At 32.3% G+C, this 13140-nt stretch overlaps 2 protein-coding genes across 2 annotated transcripts; both read left to right on the top strand.

Moving 5' to 3' along the window:
* The first annotated feature begins 7887 nt into the window (after window positions 1–7887).
* LOC140175719 (uncharacterized) lies at window positions 7888–8337 on the top strand. Its single transcript, XM_072204261.1, has one exon. The coding sequence runs from the start codon at window positions 7888–7890 to the stop codon at window positions 8335–8337; it is 450 nt and encodes a 149-aa protein (XP_072060362.1).
* Window positions 8338–8454: 117 nt separating this feature from the next.
* LOC112717792 (uncharacterized) lies at window positions 8455–9753 on the top strand. The gene is made up of 2 exons (XM_025769732.1): window positions 8455–9406; window positions 9497–9753. Exons 1-2 carry the CDS (start codon window positions 8455–8457, stop codon window positions 9751–9753), a joined length of 1209 nt encoding a protein of 402 aa, XP_025625517.1.
* Window positions 9754–13140: the final 3387 nt, after the last annotated feature.

Here is a 13140-nt window from a genome sequence, read left to right as displayed (position 1 = left end):
ATGGCTGAGTATGAATTATGACTTGTAAGTCGGATGACTGAGATAAATGCTAATGTATGGCTGTGATTTAAATGCATATATGCTGGATTGTTGAGTATTGTGTTTGTTGCTTTCCACCTATCTGAGATACGAGATTCCCTGGGTGAAAGCAGTGGCTAGCCACCACGTGCTCAGGTGGAGACTCGATACTCTACTGACCCTATGTTGTAAGTGTGGCCAGACACTGTGAAAGTTCCGGATGAGCTCGCCCCTGTAAATATACACCAGTGAGGGTGTTGGATTATATATTATGTTTATGTTATGAGATAACTCGAGTTGGGGATAACTCGTGTAATGTTAGCTACCAGGACTTGTCGGTTGGCTTTATAACTGACAGATGAGACTCATCAGCCACTAGGACAGGCATGCATCATATGCATTATACATGATTTGTCTGGATTGCCTAATTGACCGCATCATTACTTGCTACTTGCTTAATTGTCTTATTTGCTTCCTACTTGTGCATTTCTTTGCTTGATATAACTGTGCTTGCACTTAAATTACTGTTGGTGGTTGGGAGATTTGCAGGACTTGGAAATGAGATACTTAGTTAGTCTGAAGATCCTTAAGATAGTGGCCTATTTACATATCCTATGGTTTAGCATGTTTATACGCTTTGATTATAATCTGGAAGTTCTAGGATTGCCTTCGACTTTCCCAGGACATTACATGTTAGATATTTGGGCACTGTTACCATACTGAGAACCTCCGGTTCTCACCCATGCAGATTTTGTGGTTTTCAGATGCAGGATGTGAGGCTCCTCGCTGAGGCATTCTGGAGACTATCTTTTGGCGGAGATCCTTGTATCTTGGGATTTTATTTTGGTTATTATATATGATGCATGAGCATCTTATCTATCTTTTTCTAATAAATTTGCACTTAAATTGCTAAGTTTAATTAAGAATTAATTATATTTTAGCCACTATGGATATTATTTTGAGTTTTGTGCAATTTTATTTATTTTAGGTAGCATTCGGCTGGATTTGATGGAGTTTCTGCAACACAAGAATCAAAGGAGATGGCTGTGAGGAGCGACGCACACGCGTGCCTGACGCGTGCGCGTGAATTGGAGGTATCCATGGCGATGCGTGAGCATGACCAACGCGTACGCGTGATTTAAAGATTTGCTCAGCGACGCGTATGCGTGATTGACGTGTCCGCGTGACTCGCAGAAAAGACCATCGACGCATATGCGTGACATGCGACACGTGCAGAAAATGCAGAAACCGCTGGGGTGATTTCTGAGCCCCATTTTTGCACCCAAGTTAGGCGCAGATCCAGTAAAGCCAAGTGGTCCCCATGTTATAAGATGCGGAGTAGTTAATTAATTCTGATTTAAATTTAAATTTGAATTTGAAAATAGGAAAAGATATTATCTTAATTTTAGATATTAGATTTTAAATTAATTAGGATTAGTTATAAAAAGGAGAGACTTCTCTTTTATTGGGTAGATTTCAAAAGGGAGATTCTATTAGAGAATTCTATACAAATTTACATTCCACATTCCATGAGCAACTAATCCTCCATTGTTAAGGTTAGGAGCTCTGTCTATTTGTATGGATTGATTTTATTGCTTTTTCTATTTTAATTCATGTGTGGATTTATAATTTAAGAATTATTTTTGCTCTTTATCTTATGAATTTGGGTGGAACGGAAGTATGACCCTCTTTCTATTTGAGTTCTTGTAAAACTTGGAAAAGCTCTTTACTTGAACAACAGCTTGAAAACAATTTCTCCTATATTTTAATTATTTGGATTTAACAGGATACGTGACATATAATCCTCTTATTTTTGGGTAATTAGAATTTTTGTGGCATATAAACTGAAATTTGAACTTCACCTTCTAATTGAAATTAATTGACCAAGGAATTGGCAGTTAATGAATTTTAGAGGAGGCTAGAAAGGTCTAAGGAATTAGGGTCTAGCCACATATAGTTTGCCATAAATTAAATCCTACATAATTAAAATAGTTAGTAAGAAAAGTAAATCCGGAAAAAATAGATAACTCTGAAGCCTTAACTGTTTTCTCCATATTTTATTCCCAATTTATTTAATTGTCTATACTTTTGATATTCTGAATTCGAACTTAAACCTTTTGAACATCTCAAAATCAATTTCTGCTTGCCTAAATAAGCCAATCAATCAATCATTGTTGTTTGATCCATCAATCCTCGTGGGATCGACCCTTACCCACGTAAGGTATTACTTGGTACGACCCGATGCACTTGCCGGTTAGTTTGTGGGTTGTAAAATACCGCATCAATATACCTGGTTGGATACTTATATTCTCCACTGTATATGTATTTTGTATGTACCCCTCTTAGAGGTTATTTTGGAGAAACAGGATTTATATGATGTTTTGGGTTGTCTCTTTGGATTTCCTTATTATAAATGTATATATATATACTGTATGCTCGGGTCGGTTATCTTTGCAAGGCGAGTCCAGAGTCTTGATATATGTATTTTGGCACTCTTTCGTATACCTCTTTGCTCTAGCTTAATCCTCTAACTGCTCATTTACGTTATCAATTTGAGTGTTGCGCTTTTCGATTTATCGGTTTTGATTTACCCACTTTTTTTCAAAGGCTCCTAGTTATAAACATTTTTCCAATACTATACGTACTAAAGTTTATTTTTAGAGGTCGTAATATCTCGCCACCTCTATTTTATGACTTAAGCATAAGATTCTGTGTGGTAGGATGTTACATAACCAGTTGGCCCTGATTCATCAACAAGATGGCAAGAATTAAAGCTTCTACAAGTTACATGCAAGTATGTGTTAATTTGATTCTTAGTTAATATGTATTTAGTATTTACTTGCATATATAAAGTTCAAGTTGTTTAGCCAATTGTATACTGCATCTTTTCCTCTAAAAGTTCTATGTCATGATGAATTTTATCTATTTCTTGGTATTACAGATTTGTGGTGAGCTTGTTTCATAACAAAATTCTCTATAAAATATAAACTATTTAATCTTATTATAGTTAGCTAATAGTAAAATTTTAGACGTTTTGTTCATAAAAGTGTTAATTTCATCATAAATCATCTAATCTAATTCATTAAAATTTAAATTATAAATAGAGATGTAGAGATATTTTTAAATTTTTTAACAGTTATTAGAGAATATAAATTTTTTTTGAAAAAACTATATAAGAAACTCGCAATAAAAAGAAAATAAACATAATATTGATAAAACTATAGTCCGATCCATGTATATAGATTTATTTGCAAATTAGAATAAAAGAAAGAAGGAAAAGTCTATGGGGTCAGCAGTTTTGTTGAATTTTGGCCAGCATTTAACCAGCAGAGAAAGGTGAGTCATTGGATAAAATCTCACACCAATCTCACACCATCAAATCATCATTGATGGCTAGTTGATGGCTAACAATCACAAAAATTACTGGCCTCTAACATTGCTCAAAAAATAAATAAAAGTAAAATATTGTTTGACATCTAATATAATTTGTATCTCTTTTATAGAATTTCTATACCTCATACTCTATCTCATCAAATTGAAAACGAAAAATGAAAACTAAGTTCAATTAACTAAATTGAGTGGAATTAAATGGCAAATTTGATGGTCAATCTGCTAAGTAGTAAATGTGAGGAGTGTAATGAATTAGTTTCACACTAAAAAAATAAGGAAGAGTGAAAACTTTACAAGATGAGAAATTTATTAACTTAACATCTTAATATTTTGAGTTAAATGTAATGTCTTTTATTTTATGTTTTTTCACTTAGTTTCTCTTTGAAGTCTTTCTAGTAATCAAAAGCTTCCCACAGTATCCCAATAAATAATATCAAAAATTAATGATAAATCGATCTAGTGAATTTAAAAAGTATTTAAGATAAAATATTAAAAAAAATTTCGGTGACCCAACACAATCAAGTTGATAAAACAATTTTTTATTTCACGTCTTTCGTAAAAAGTTAAAAAGTTTATATTTAATATAACAACATAACAAGTATTATTCAATATTTCATTACTAGTTTATATTTGAGTTATTTGAATATTTAATTTATTTTATATATTTTCAAGTTTATTTTAATTAGTTAGTGAAGTAGATTTTATATGTGATCTTAGGTTTTTATTCAAGCTCATATAGAGGATATAGATAACTCTTAAATAAATTATTTTAGTCATCAATTTTTTATAAATAAAATAATGTTTTTATTTTAATTTTGTATCATCATATTAATAATAAAACATAAATATAATTGAATGAATAACGAATAAAATATTTTATAACATCAATCCTTCAAGAAAAACCATTGGGGGATAAAAATTTTATTTTGATTTATAAGACATTATTTTACTACTATATATATCTTTTATAAAAATTTTGAAAAACCATGGCCCCATTGTCCAATAAAATTAAACTCATTAATATCCCTAAAGATATATTTTATCGTGTATTCCTCATATTATAAAGTAATAGTGTATTTTATTATAGTCGCAAACTTTACATGTTATAGCGAGAACCGGACCGGTCAATAAATCAGTGAGATTATTAGTTTAATGGTTCATTAATTTGATTGGAGTTCAACTGGAATTGAACCGGTTTAATAAAATATTAAATAAAATTATTAAAAAACCTAAAAATAATTTTAAATATATAAATTTAATAATTTTTAACTTAATAAAATTTAAAATTTCACATAATAAATTATCCATAAATTAATATTTCACAAACAACTTCAAACATCAAAGTTTATAACTAAAAAAACGCACATAATGACAAACCCATAATGTTCTACATTCAAACATTCAAAAGGCGAGCTCGGCGACGACCAATGAGGAGGAGAGCTCGGCGACGACGAAGAGGGGATGTGGGACGGCGAAGAGGGGCTGTAGGATGTGGGATGCGGTGACAATGGCGGTGGGATGCGGTGGCGATGGTGGTGTCTATGCGACGGCGAAGAGGGGCTGCTCAATCGTGGCCCGTGAGTGCTTTCTCTTCTGTCCGTGGTGGCTATGATGTGCTTTCTCTTGTGAGAGTGTGAGACTGAGATTAGGATTAGGATTCGTTGCATTTAGCTTCTTTTTTTTTTACCTTCAAAACGACGCCGTTTAGTAGTTTAATATCCAAACCAAAAACCGCTAAAAAACTAGACGGTTCTCCCGGTTCACCGGTTAACCGTCGGTTCGACCGATTTTCTCATCAATTTTTTGTCAGACAATTTCTGACCTTACCCGAATCGGCTAGATGACTGGTTCCCGATTTTTCCAGTTGAATCGGCCGTTTCGATTCGATTTTCAGAACCATGCTTTCTACGCTTCAAGTCATCCATTGACTTAGGTTTGTAGAAAGAGAACGATTTAAAAATAAAAGAATATTTGTTTTGAAAAAGAAATTATTTTTTTATTGAAAAAATATGAAAAGAATACTTTTGTTTTTTGAAAAAAAATAATTAACAAATCACCCGTTGTATGATAAAAATTTTATTTTTATAGTAACTGAATTAGTCATTTTTACTTTATATATAGCTTTATTTATTTGTTTGAAATTATTCGTCCAAAGAACTAACAATTAATTAACAGAATCTGATTTGTAATTTAGTAAAAAAAAAATATAGGTAGACAACTGAAATCAGCCAACTTGTTAAATAACTTTAATTAATAAATATTTTTTTATATTTTTTAAAAATTAAAAATTGAATAATTATTAATTAATCCAAATTTAAAAAATTAAAATTCTTGTAACCGCGTTTCCTTCTCCAATACGACGTTTTTTCCTCTTTTACCATTGAGCATCCACAAGAAGCTCCGCCCTTACCTCCGCGATCACAACCCACCCCTTCCCTTAGATTGTCGGCTCGCTGCGCACATTACTGCCCACATCATCGAGTTCGCATCTCCGTCCGAAAAGCCAGCCGCATTGCCACTCGCATCCCCAAGGCCAAGCCCGCATCTGCACCGCTGCTACCTCCTCCCCGACGATCTTCTGTGCAGCGCCAGTGCCCTCCGCAACAAATTCCTATCGCCGTAACGCGTACTCTGCATGTGCTGTTCCCTCATCCGTAGGACCACTGCAACGAAGAATCCTCTTGCCGCGAAACCCTTCGAAAGGAATGGTCTTTTCTCTTTTCTTTTCAATTTTCTCCCTCTCCTTACTTTCACTACTTGCAAAAGAAAAGCAAGGAACTTTGCATTACCTAGGCTTCAAAACTTCTATTTTTAATTTTGAATTTCCATTAATATTTTGTTGCGTCTGCGATTTCGTGTTTTTTTTATAGTAATTGTTGCTGGGCTTGCTCTGGCTGATGGTGGTACCCATTTGTAATGGATTTAAGGTTTGGAGAAGGAGGGAAAAGGGTAAAGGAACATGGAACTTTGTCTTCGCTCGTTACCGATGATATTGATCAAGAGTTACTTCAGCAGGATGCTGAGTTTGATAGATTTATCCGAGTAGAGGTTAGTTTAGGTATTTTCATGTTTTCTTAGTTAGGGTTTTCTGCTGCTAAATGACAATATGCTATTTTCATTAGAGTAAATACCTTTTTTGGCCCTTGTCCTTTTTGAAAATTGACAAGCCGCCTCCTAACCTTTAAAAAATGACAAATTGGTCCCTGTCTATTTCTTCCGTTAGACACATCGACCCTTTTGTGACCAATAGACATGGGTTGATGTGTCTAACGAAAGAAATAAATAAGGGCTGATTTGTCTAACAAGGGGCCGATTTGTCATTTTTTAAATGTTGAGGGGTAGCTTGTCAATTTTCAAAAAGGACAGGGGCCAAAAAGGGTATTTACTCTTTTCATTATTATGCAACTTCCTATGATTATTCATGATGGATGTTTTTAGCTCTATGATATGAAAACACATGTTTAATCATTTGTGTTGTCTTTGGTGATTGAAAGGACAATGTGTATTTGGATAATTAGTTATAATTAATAAGAATCATTGATGTTGTAAAGATGGTTTAGCTTGGAATGTGATATGCCAGATTTCTTACTTTGGTGCCGGAGAGTCTGATTTGTAATAATGAGATCAAGCTTCTTCATCCTTCCTTTTCTTCATCATTGTTCAATCAATAAACTGCACTTGTTAGTAACTTGCTTTAGAGTTCAAATCACTTATTACATTGTTAGATTTCATGCATTACAACGTGTTCTAACAGACGCCTATATAAACAAGAAAAGCTGAGTGCCAGTGTTTAATTTGAGTAACATAACAATAATTCGTTATTTTAATTTTGATAGGGTGAACAATTGCTGCAATCCATTATATAGAAAGTTTTTATTTGTTATTGTAATCCATTTAATCTTTCTTTATGATGCTATAGTTTCCATTGTTTTTTCTGGTTTGATCCTGTGACACCCTTACTACTAGAATATCACGCTTCCGGCTGCGCCACTCTGATAGTGAGAAGTATTATGACGACTTTCATATATTCAATAATAAATATGAGCCTTTGAAAAACTTGAAACAGTATAAACTATTCTTTAAAAAACAAACAGAAATAATTTTTGTTTGAAAACGCACATACATACATACAAATCAAGTTTGAAAAGTGTCTTGGCCAGTAAACAAATTGTGCACAAGGTTAAGTTGGGGCTTGCAAGATGGATCATTGATGCACGGATTCCATTCAATGCAATTCAATCGCCTTACTTTCAACCTGCCTTGGACGGCGTTGCTGCAATTGGACCTGGTTTCAAGGGACCGTCATATGATGAAATGAGAGTTCATTTGCTGGCCGATCTTAAGAAGGAGTGTCAGTAGCTTGTTGAAGGCTTTAGGAGCTCATGGAAAAGCACTAGTTGTACACTGATGGCAGATGGCTGGACTGATCAAAGGCAGCGTACGTTAATTAATTTTCTTGTTTATTATTGTCCTGCTGGTATGTCATTTGTTAAGTCTGTTGATGCTTCTGATATGATAAAAACTGCCGATACCTTGTTTAAATTGTTTGCTGAGGTTATTGAGTGGGTTGGGTCTAGTAACATTGTGCATGTGGTTATTGATAATGCTGCAAATTATGTATCTGTTGGAAAACTCATTCATGAAAAGTATCCAAACATTTTTTGGTCTCCTTGTGCTAATCACTGCATCAATCTTATTTTGAAAGACATATCAAGTATGCCTCACATAGCTGACATTGCCTCTCGTGCTTCAAAAGTGACTGTGTTTGTTTACAATCATATGATTTTCTTGTCACGGCTTAGAAAAAGAAAAGATTGGAAAGAAATTGTTCGACCAGGAGTTACACGTTTTGCTACTGTTTTCATTACTTTGAAAAGTATATATGATCATAAGGAACACTTGCAAGCATTGGTGGTGGAGTGTCAGTAGCTTGTTGAAGACTATAGGAGCTCGTGGAAAAGCACTGGTTGTACACTGATGGCAGATGGCTGGATTGATCAAAGGCAGTGTACGTTAATTAATTTTCTTGTTTATTGTCCTGCTAGTATGTCATTTGTTAAGTCTGTTGATGCTTCTGATATGATAAAAACTGCCAATACCTTGTTTAAATTGTTTGCTGAGGTTATTGAGTGGGTTGGGTCTAGTAACATTGTGCATGTGGTTACTGATAATGCTGCGAATTATGTATCTATTGGAAAACTCAATCATGAAAAGTATCCAAACATTTTTTGGTCTTCTTGTGCTGCTCACTGCATCAATCTTATTTTGAAAGACATAGCAAGTATGCCTCACATAGCTGACCTTGCCTCTCGTGCTTCAAAAGTGACTGTGTTTGTTTACAATCATATGATTTTCTTGTCACAGCTTAGAAAAAGAAAATATTGGAAAGAAATTGTTCAACCAGGAGTTACACGTTTTGCTACTGTTTTCATTACTTTGAAAAGTATATATGATCATAAGGAACACTTGCAAGCATTGGTGGTGGACAAATATTTCACTTCTCATAAATTATCCAAGAGTGTCAATGGGAAGATGGTTAGCTCAATTATCTTGGATAGTAAGTTTTGGGACGATTGTATTACTACTGTTATGCTTGTTGGTCCTCTTATTAAGTTATTAAGGCTTGTTGATGCTGATGAGAAACCTTCTCTGGGTATCATGTATGAGGGCATGCAAAAAGCCAAAATTGCTATCAAGACAATGTTTAGAAATATAAAATCTGCATACACACCTTATACAAGTATCTTAAAAATGTTGTGGGATAAGCATTTGAAGCGTGACCTCCATGCAGTAGCATATTTTTTGAATCTAGATTTCTTCTATAGTGAGGGGTTTGTTGAGAAGGCAAATATCTTGAGGTCTTTGCTTGATTTATTTGATATTAAAACTCTTTGCGATAACTCAGTTGCTGCAATGCAAGACATACAGTTGTATCGAGATCAAAAAGAAAGTTTTGGAAGGGAAAGTGCTTTAAAAGCAATTAAGAGACTTGAACCTGGTAAGTTATTATATTTCTATGTTCAATTTACTTTGAAGGTTTTTTTAAATATTGAATGAGAATTGATATTTGACTTTCATATCCTGGTAGGTGAATGGTGGAGGCTACACGGTAGGAGTGCTCCTAACTTGCAAAAAATGGTAATTCGTCTTCTTCATCAAACATCTTCATCATCCGGATGTGAGAGGAACTGGAGCCTCTTTGAACAAATCCATTCAAAGAGGAGGAACCGATTAGAGCATCAAAGGCTAAGTGACATTGTTTATGTGACTTATAATCTACGCCTTCAATCTAGAATGCATCGCAAGAAGAAGAATTATGATCCAATTGACGTTCAAAAACATTGACACAGTAGATTTTTGTGTAATGCCGGATGAAGATGATCCTGAATTTACTAATGGAGACATCGAAGGCATTGAAAATTTAATTTACACGGATACTGCTATGCCTTCATATCCTAAAAATGATTAAAATAGCAAAACTTGTTTCATTTACTAAAGATATCTGTTGTAAAGTTATAACTAACTTTTTCTTAGTTTTCTATTTTATTTTATTAGATGGAGGAGATGTGGAAGTTGATGTGGATTTGCCTAATGTTGCTGATTCTTCAAATACAGCTTCTTTTTGTGGTACTTCTGATGATGGTGGCTTTGGATTACCTGTTTATGATGGAGATATTAGAACACTTAATGATAATTATGATTTTTGATGAGTTGCACCTTTGATTAGTTGAAAACTTGCTAGTAATTATTTCTTTTGAATGTAGAACATTATGGGCTTGTCATTATGTGCGTTTTTTTTAGTTATAAACTTTGATATTTGAAGTTGTTTGTGAACCTCTAATATTAATTTATGGATAATTTATTATGTGAAATTTTAAATTTTATTAAGTTAGAAATTATTGAATTTATATATTTAAAATTATTTTTAGGTTTTTTAATAATTTTATTTAATATTTTATTAAACCAGTTCAATCCCGGTTGAACTCCGGTCGAACCAGTAAACCATTGAACCAGTGACCTCACCGATTTATTGACCGGTCCGGTTCTCGCAACCTTGAAAATTACGGTTAGGGTTAGGAAAAAATAGGATTTGGATAGAGTGTTAATTTAAAACCAAATTTAATCCAATAATAATATCTATAAAATACTATTTAATTATCAACTTAAAATTTATTTTTAAATAAACATTCTAATTCAGTATTAGAAATAATTAAACTAATTTCTTTTTATTCATAAAATAAAGTTCAAAATCTAAATATTCAAATTAAAGTATATAAAATTCTCATTATTTTTCGATTATTAAAACTTTTAAATCAATAATAAGAAAGTACTCAATTAATATAAAAATCTCTGAAAATATATTCTCGAATAAATAAAATAAATCATTAAATAATTTATTATATAATTTTAAAAAATATGGGGTCTTATAGATCCTATATATGTTTCTATTGCTTTTTATTTAATCTTTATTTATGATGCTATAGTTTTCATATGACACATAGATGCAAACAAGTTTTAAATAGAAGATTCATCCAAATAAGTTTTAAATAGATGTTATAGTTATCATATGATACATCTAAACAAGTTTTAAATAGAAGATTCATCTATTAAAAACACATCCAATAGAAGATACATCCATTAAAGACACATCCAACACAAAAAAAAAACATCAACACAATAATACCATCTCTAAAAATATCCAATTTCAATCAAATAAACCTCCAATATTATGAAAAAAAACAAAAAAAATAAAAAATTATAAAACATACAAAAACCTTCCTGCAAATATGAAAAATTAAAGATAAAAGAAAAAAAAAACTAAAAGCAGCTGCAAATTCTCTCTCCCAATGCTACCACTTTAAATGACTAAATTTAAACCCAGTTTCAATTCAAACAAAATTAAACTAGCTTATAACTTTTTTTTTTCAAAGCTCCCAAACCATATGAAAAATTAACATCCAATTTACTTGATAAGAAATACTGAATAATTAAAATCAAATAAACATCCATTAATTCAACAAAATCAAAGAACATCCGCTTAAGACACATTCAAAAAATCACTTAATTATAGAGATTATAACTACTTTTTTTATTCAAAACTCTAAAAAATCACTCTTAGTTGTTGGGATAACAACTAATTTTTTTTCTCCTAAACTCTATAAAATTACTTCGTACACTATCTTAATACTTCAAATTTAAATTGACCGCATTCAAACCCAATTTTAATCTGGAAAAAAAAAGAAAACAAACGACCTTATAAGTCTGTTTTTATCATGTAATTGTGAATTCACTAAGAAAAAAAATTACTAACGTATGCAAGAGCTTTCCTGCAAAGCATAACGAATCAACATCATAAAAAATTTAGTACAATTCATGTAATCAAACGTCTAACATTACTAAAAATTAACATCCAGTAATTCAAAAAACATCTTATATGAATATATAAACTTAGTATATGAACCCTAATTGGATCATTAATATCCTCTAATTACTAAAACCATAATTTTGTACTAACCTGTTAGAGCAACAATGCCGACGAACGAGGAAGAGACTGCACGGCACGTCTTGGAGGTAGTATTAGAGTCGGCGTGAACCGGTAGAAAGATGGAGAGGGCAGCGCAACCCAATGAGTTCTAGTAGATGATGACCTCTCGGCGGCTAGGTTGTAACGTGATCCGAATCAGCGACAGAAGCATCTAGCCTTGTCGTGGAGGACTCACAGGTTGTAGGTTGCGTAGTCCTGTCCTGCGACACAGGTTGACAACGTTGATTAGGGTTGGTCAAGAAGAAGAGACGGCGTGGGACGGTGGTGCTTTGGTGTGTCACACCGCCGTTGAGGGAGAGTCAGCGACGGAGTTGAGAGGGAGACCAGATAGATAGAGGTGGTGAAATGATAATTACTGATTAGGATAAATTGTGGTAATCTGAGGTAGGGGTGTTTGATATGTTGGGCTTTGAAGTCCAGTCTAATAGATATTGGCAGAAATTGACTGGAGCCCTCTTGATTACCTATCGAGATTGATAAAATTAATGTGACATTAGCAGTAAAAGGTATATATAGAAATTTTGTGACATTTTAAATTATCATAGCATTTATTTTGTATATATAAATCTCTTTTAATATGAATTCAATTCATATGATTACTGATGCAATAAAATTTTAAACAGAAATTAAATTATGTAACGATAATTAATTTTGATATATTTACAGTGTAAACGTTTTATATTGTCGTACAACCATAACTGTTTTTTTAGATGACCATTAACGCGATCAATGTAAAAAATAGTTATTTTTGCTAATATAATATTATATAATTGAATGTACGTGTAAAAACAATTTTACACTGACAATGTATCATAATTAAATTCTAAAAATAATTCTTTTAAATTTACTATTTAAATAGCCATTTTTTACAAATAAATTTGATTGAATGATAATATTAAAAAAATCATCTTATTTAATATGAACTTTGATATATTTACGTTGCTATGTTATACAAACACAATGCAATAAAATTGTATGAAATGTTTAACAACCATATTATGTGTACACTAAAATCAGTCACTCGTATAAAATATATATTGAAATATAAATACACATTGAAAATAAATTAAACCACACATATATTTATACACAAATACATTAGTGACTAATTTTAGTGGTTTACTTTGCTATATAAATATTTTTGAATGTCTAATTACCAATGAAATGTACCCGCTCAACAGTTATAA

Source organism: Arachis hypogaea, chromosome 10, assembly GCF_003086295.3.
Source record: "Arachis hypogaea cultivar Tifrunner chromosome 10, arahy.Tifrunner.gnm2.J5K5, whole genome shotgun sequence".
Lineage (NCBI taxonomy): Eukaryota > Viridiplantae > Streptophyta > Magnoliopsida > Fabales > Fabaceae > Arachis > Arachis hypogaea.
Note: the sequence above shows the minus strand (reverse complement) of the source record. Positions and strands in the feature narration are given on the sequence as shown.

Bases quoted from the DNA above. Each gene is read 5' to 3' on its own strand.
- LOC112717792 (XM_025769732.1), top strand. From the start codon at position 8,455: ATGTCATTTGTTAAGTCTGTTGATGCTTCTGATATGATAAAAACTGCC. The intron at 9,407-9,496 runs GTAAGTTATTAT...ATATCCTGGTAG, and splicing joins AATTAAGAGACTTGAACCTG to GTGAATGGTGGAGGCTACAC.
- LOC140175719 (XM_072204261.1), top strand. From the start codon at position 7,888: ATGTCATTTGTTAAGTCTGTTGATGCTTCTGATATGATAAAAACTGCC.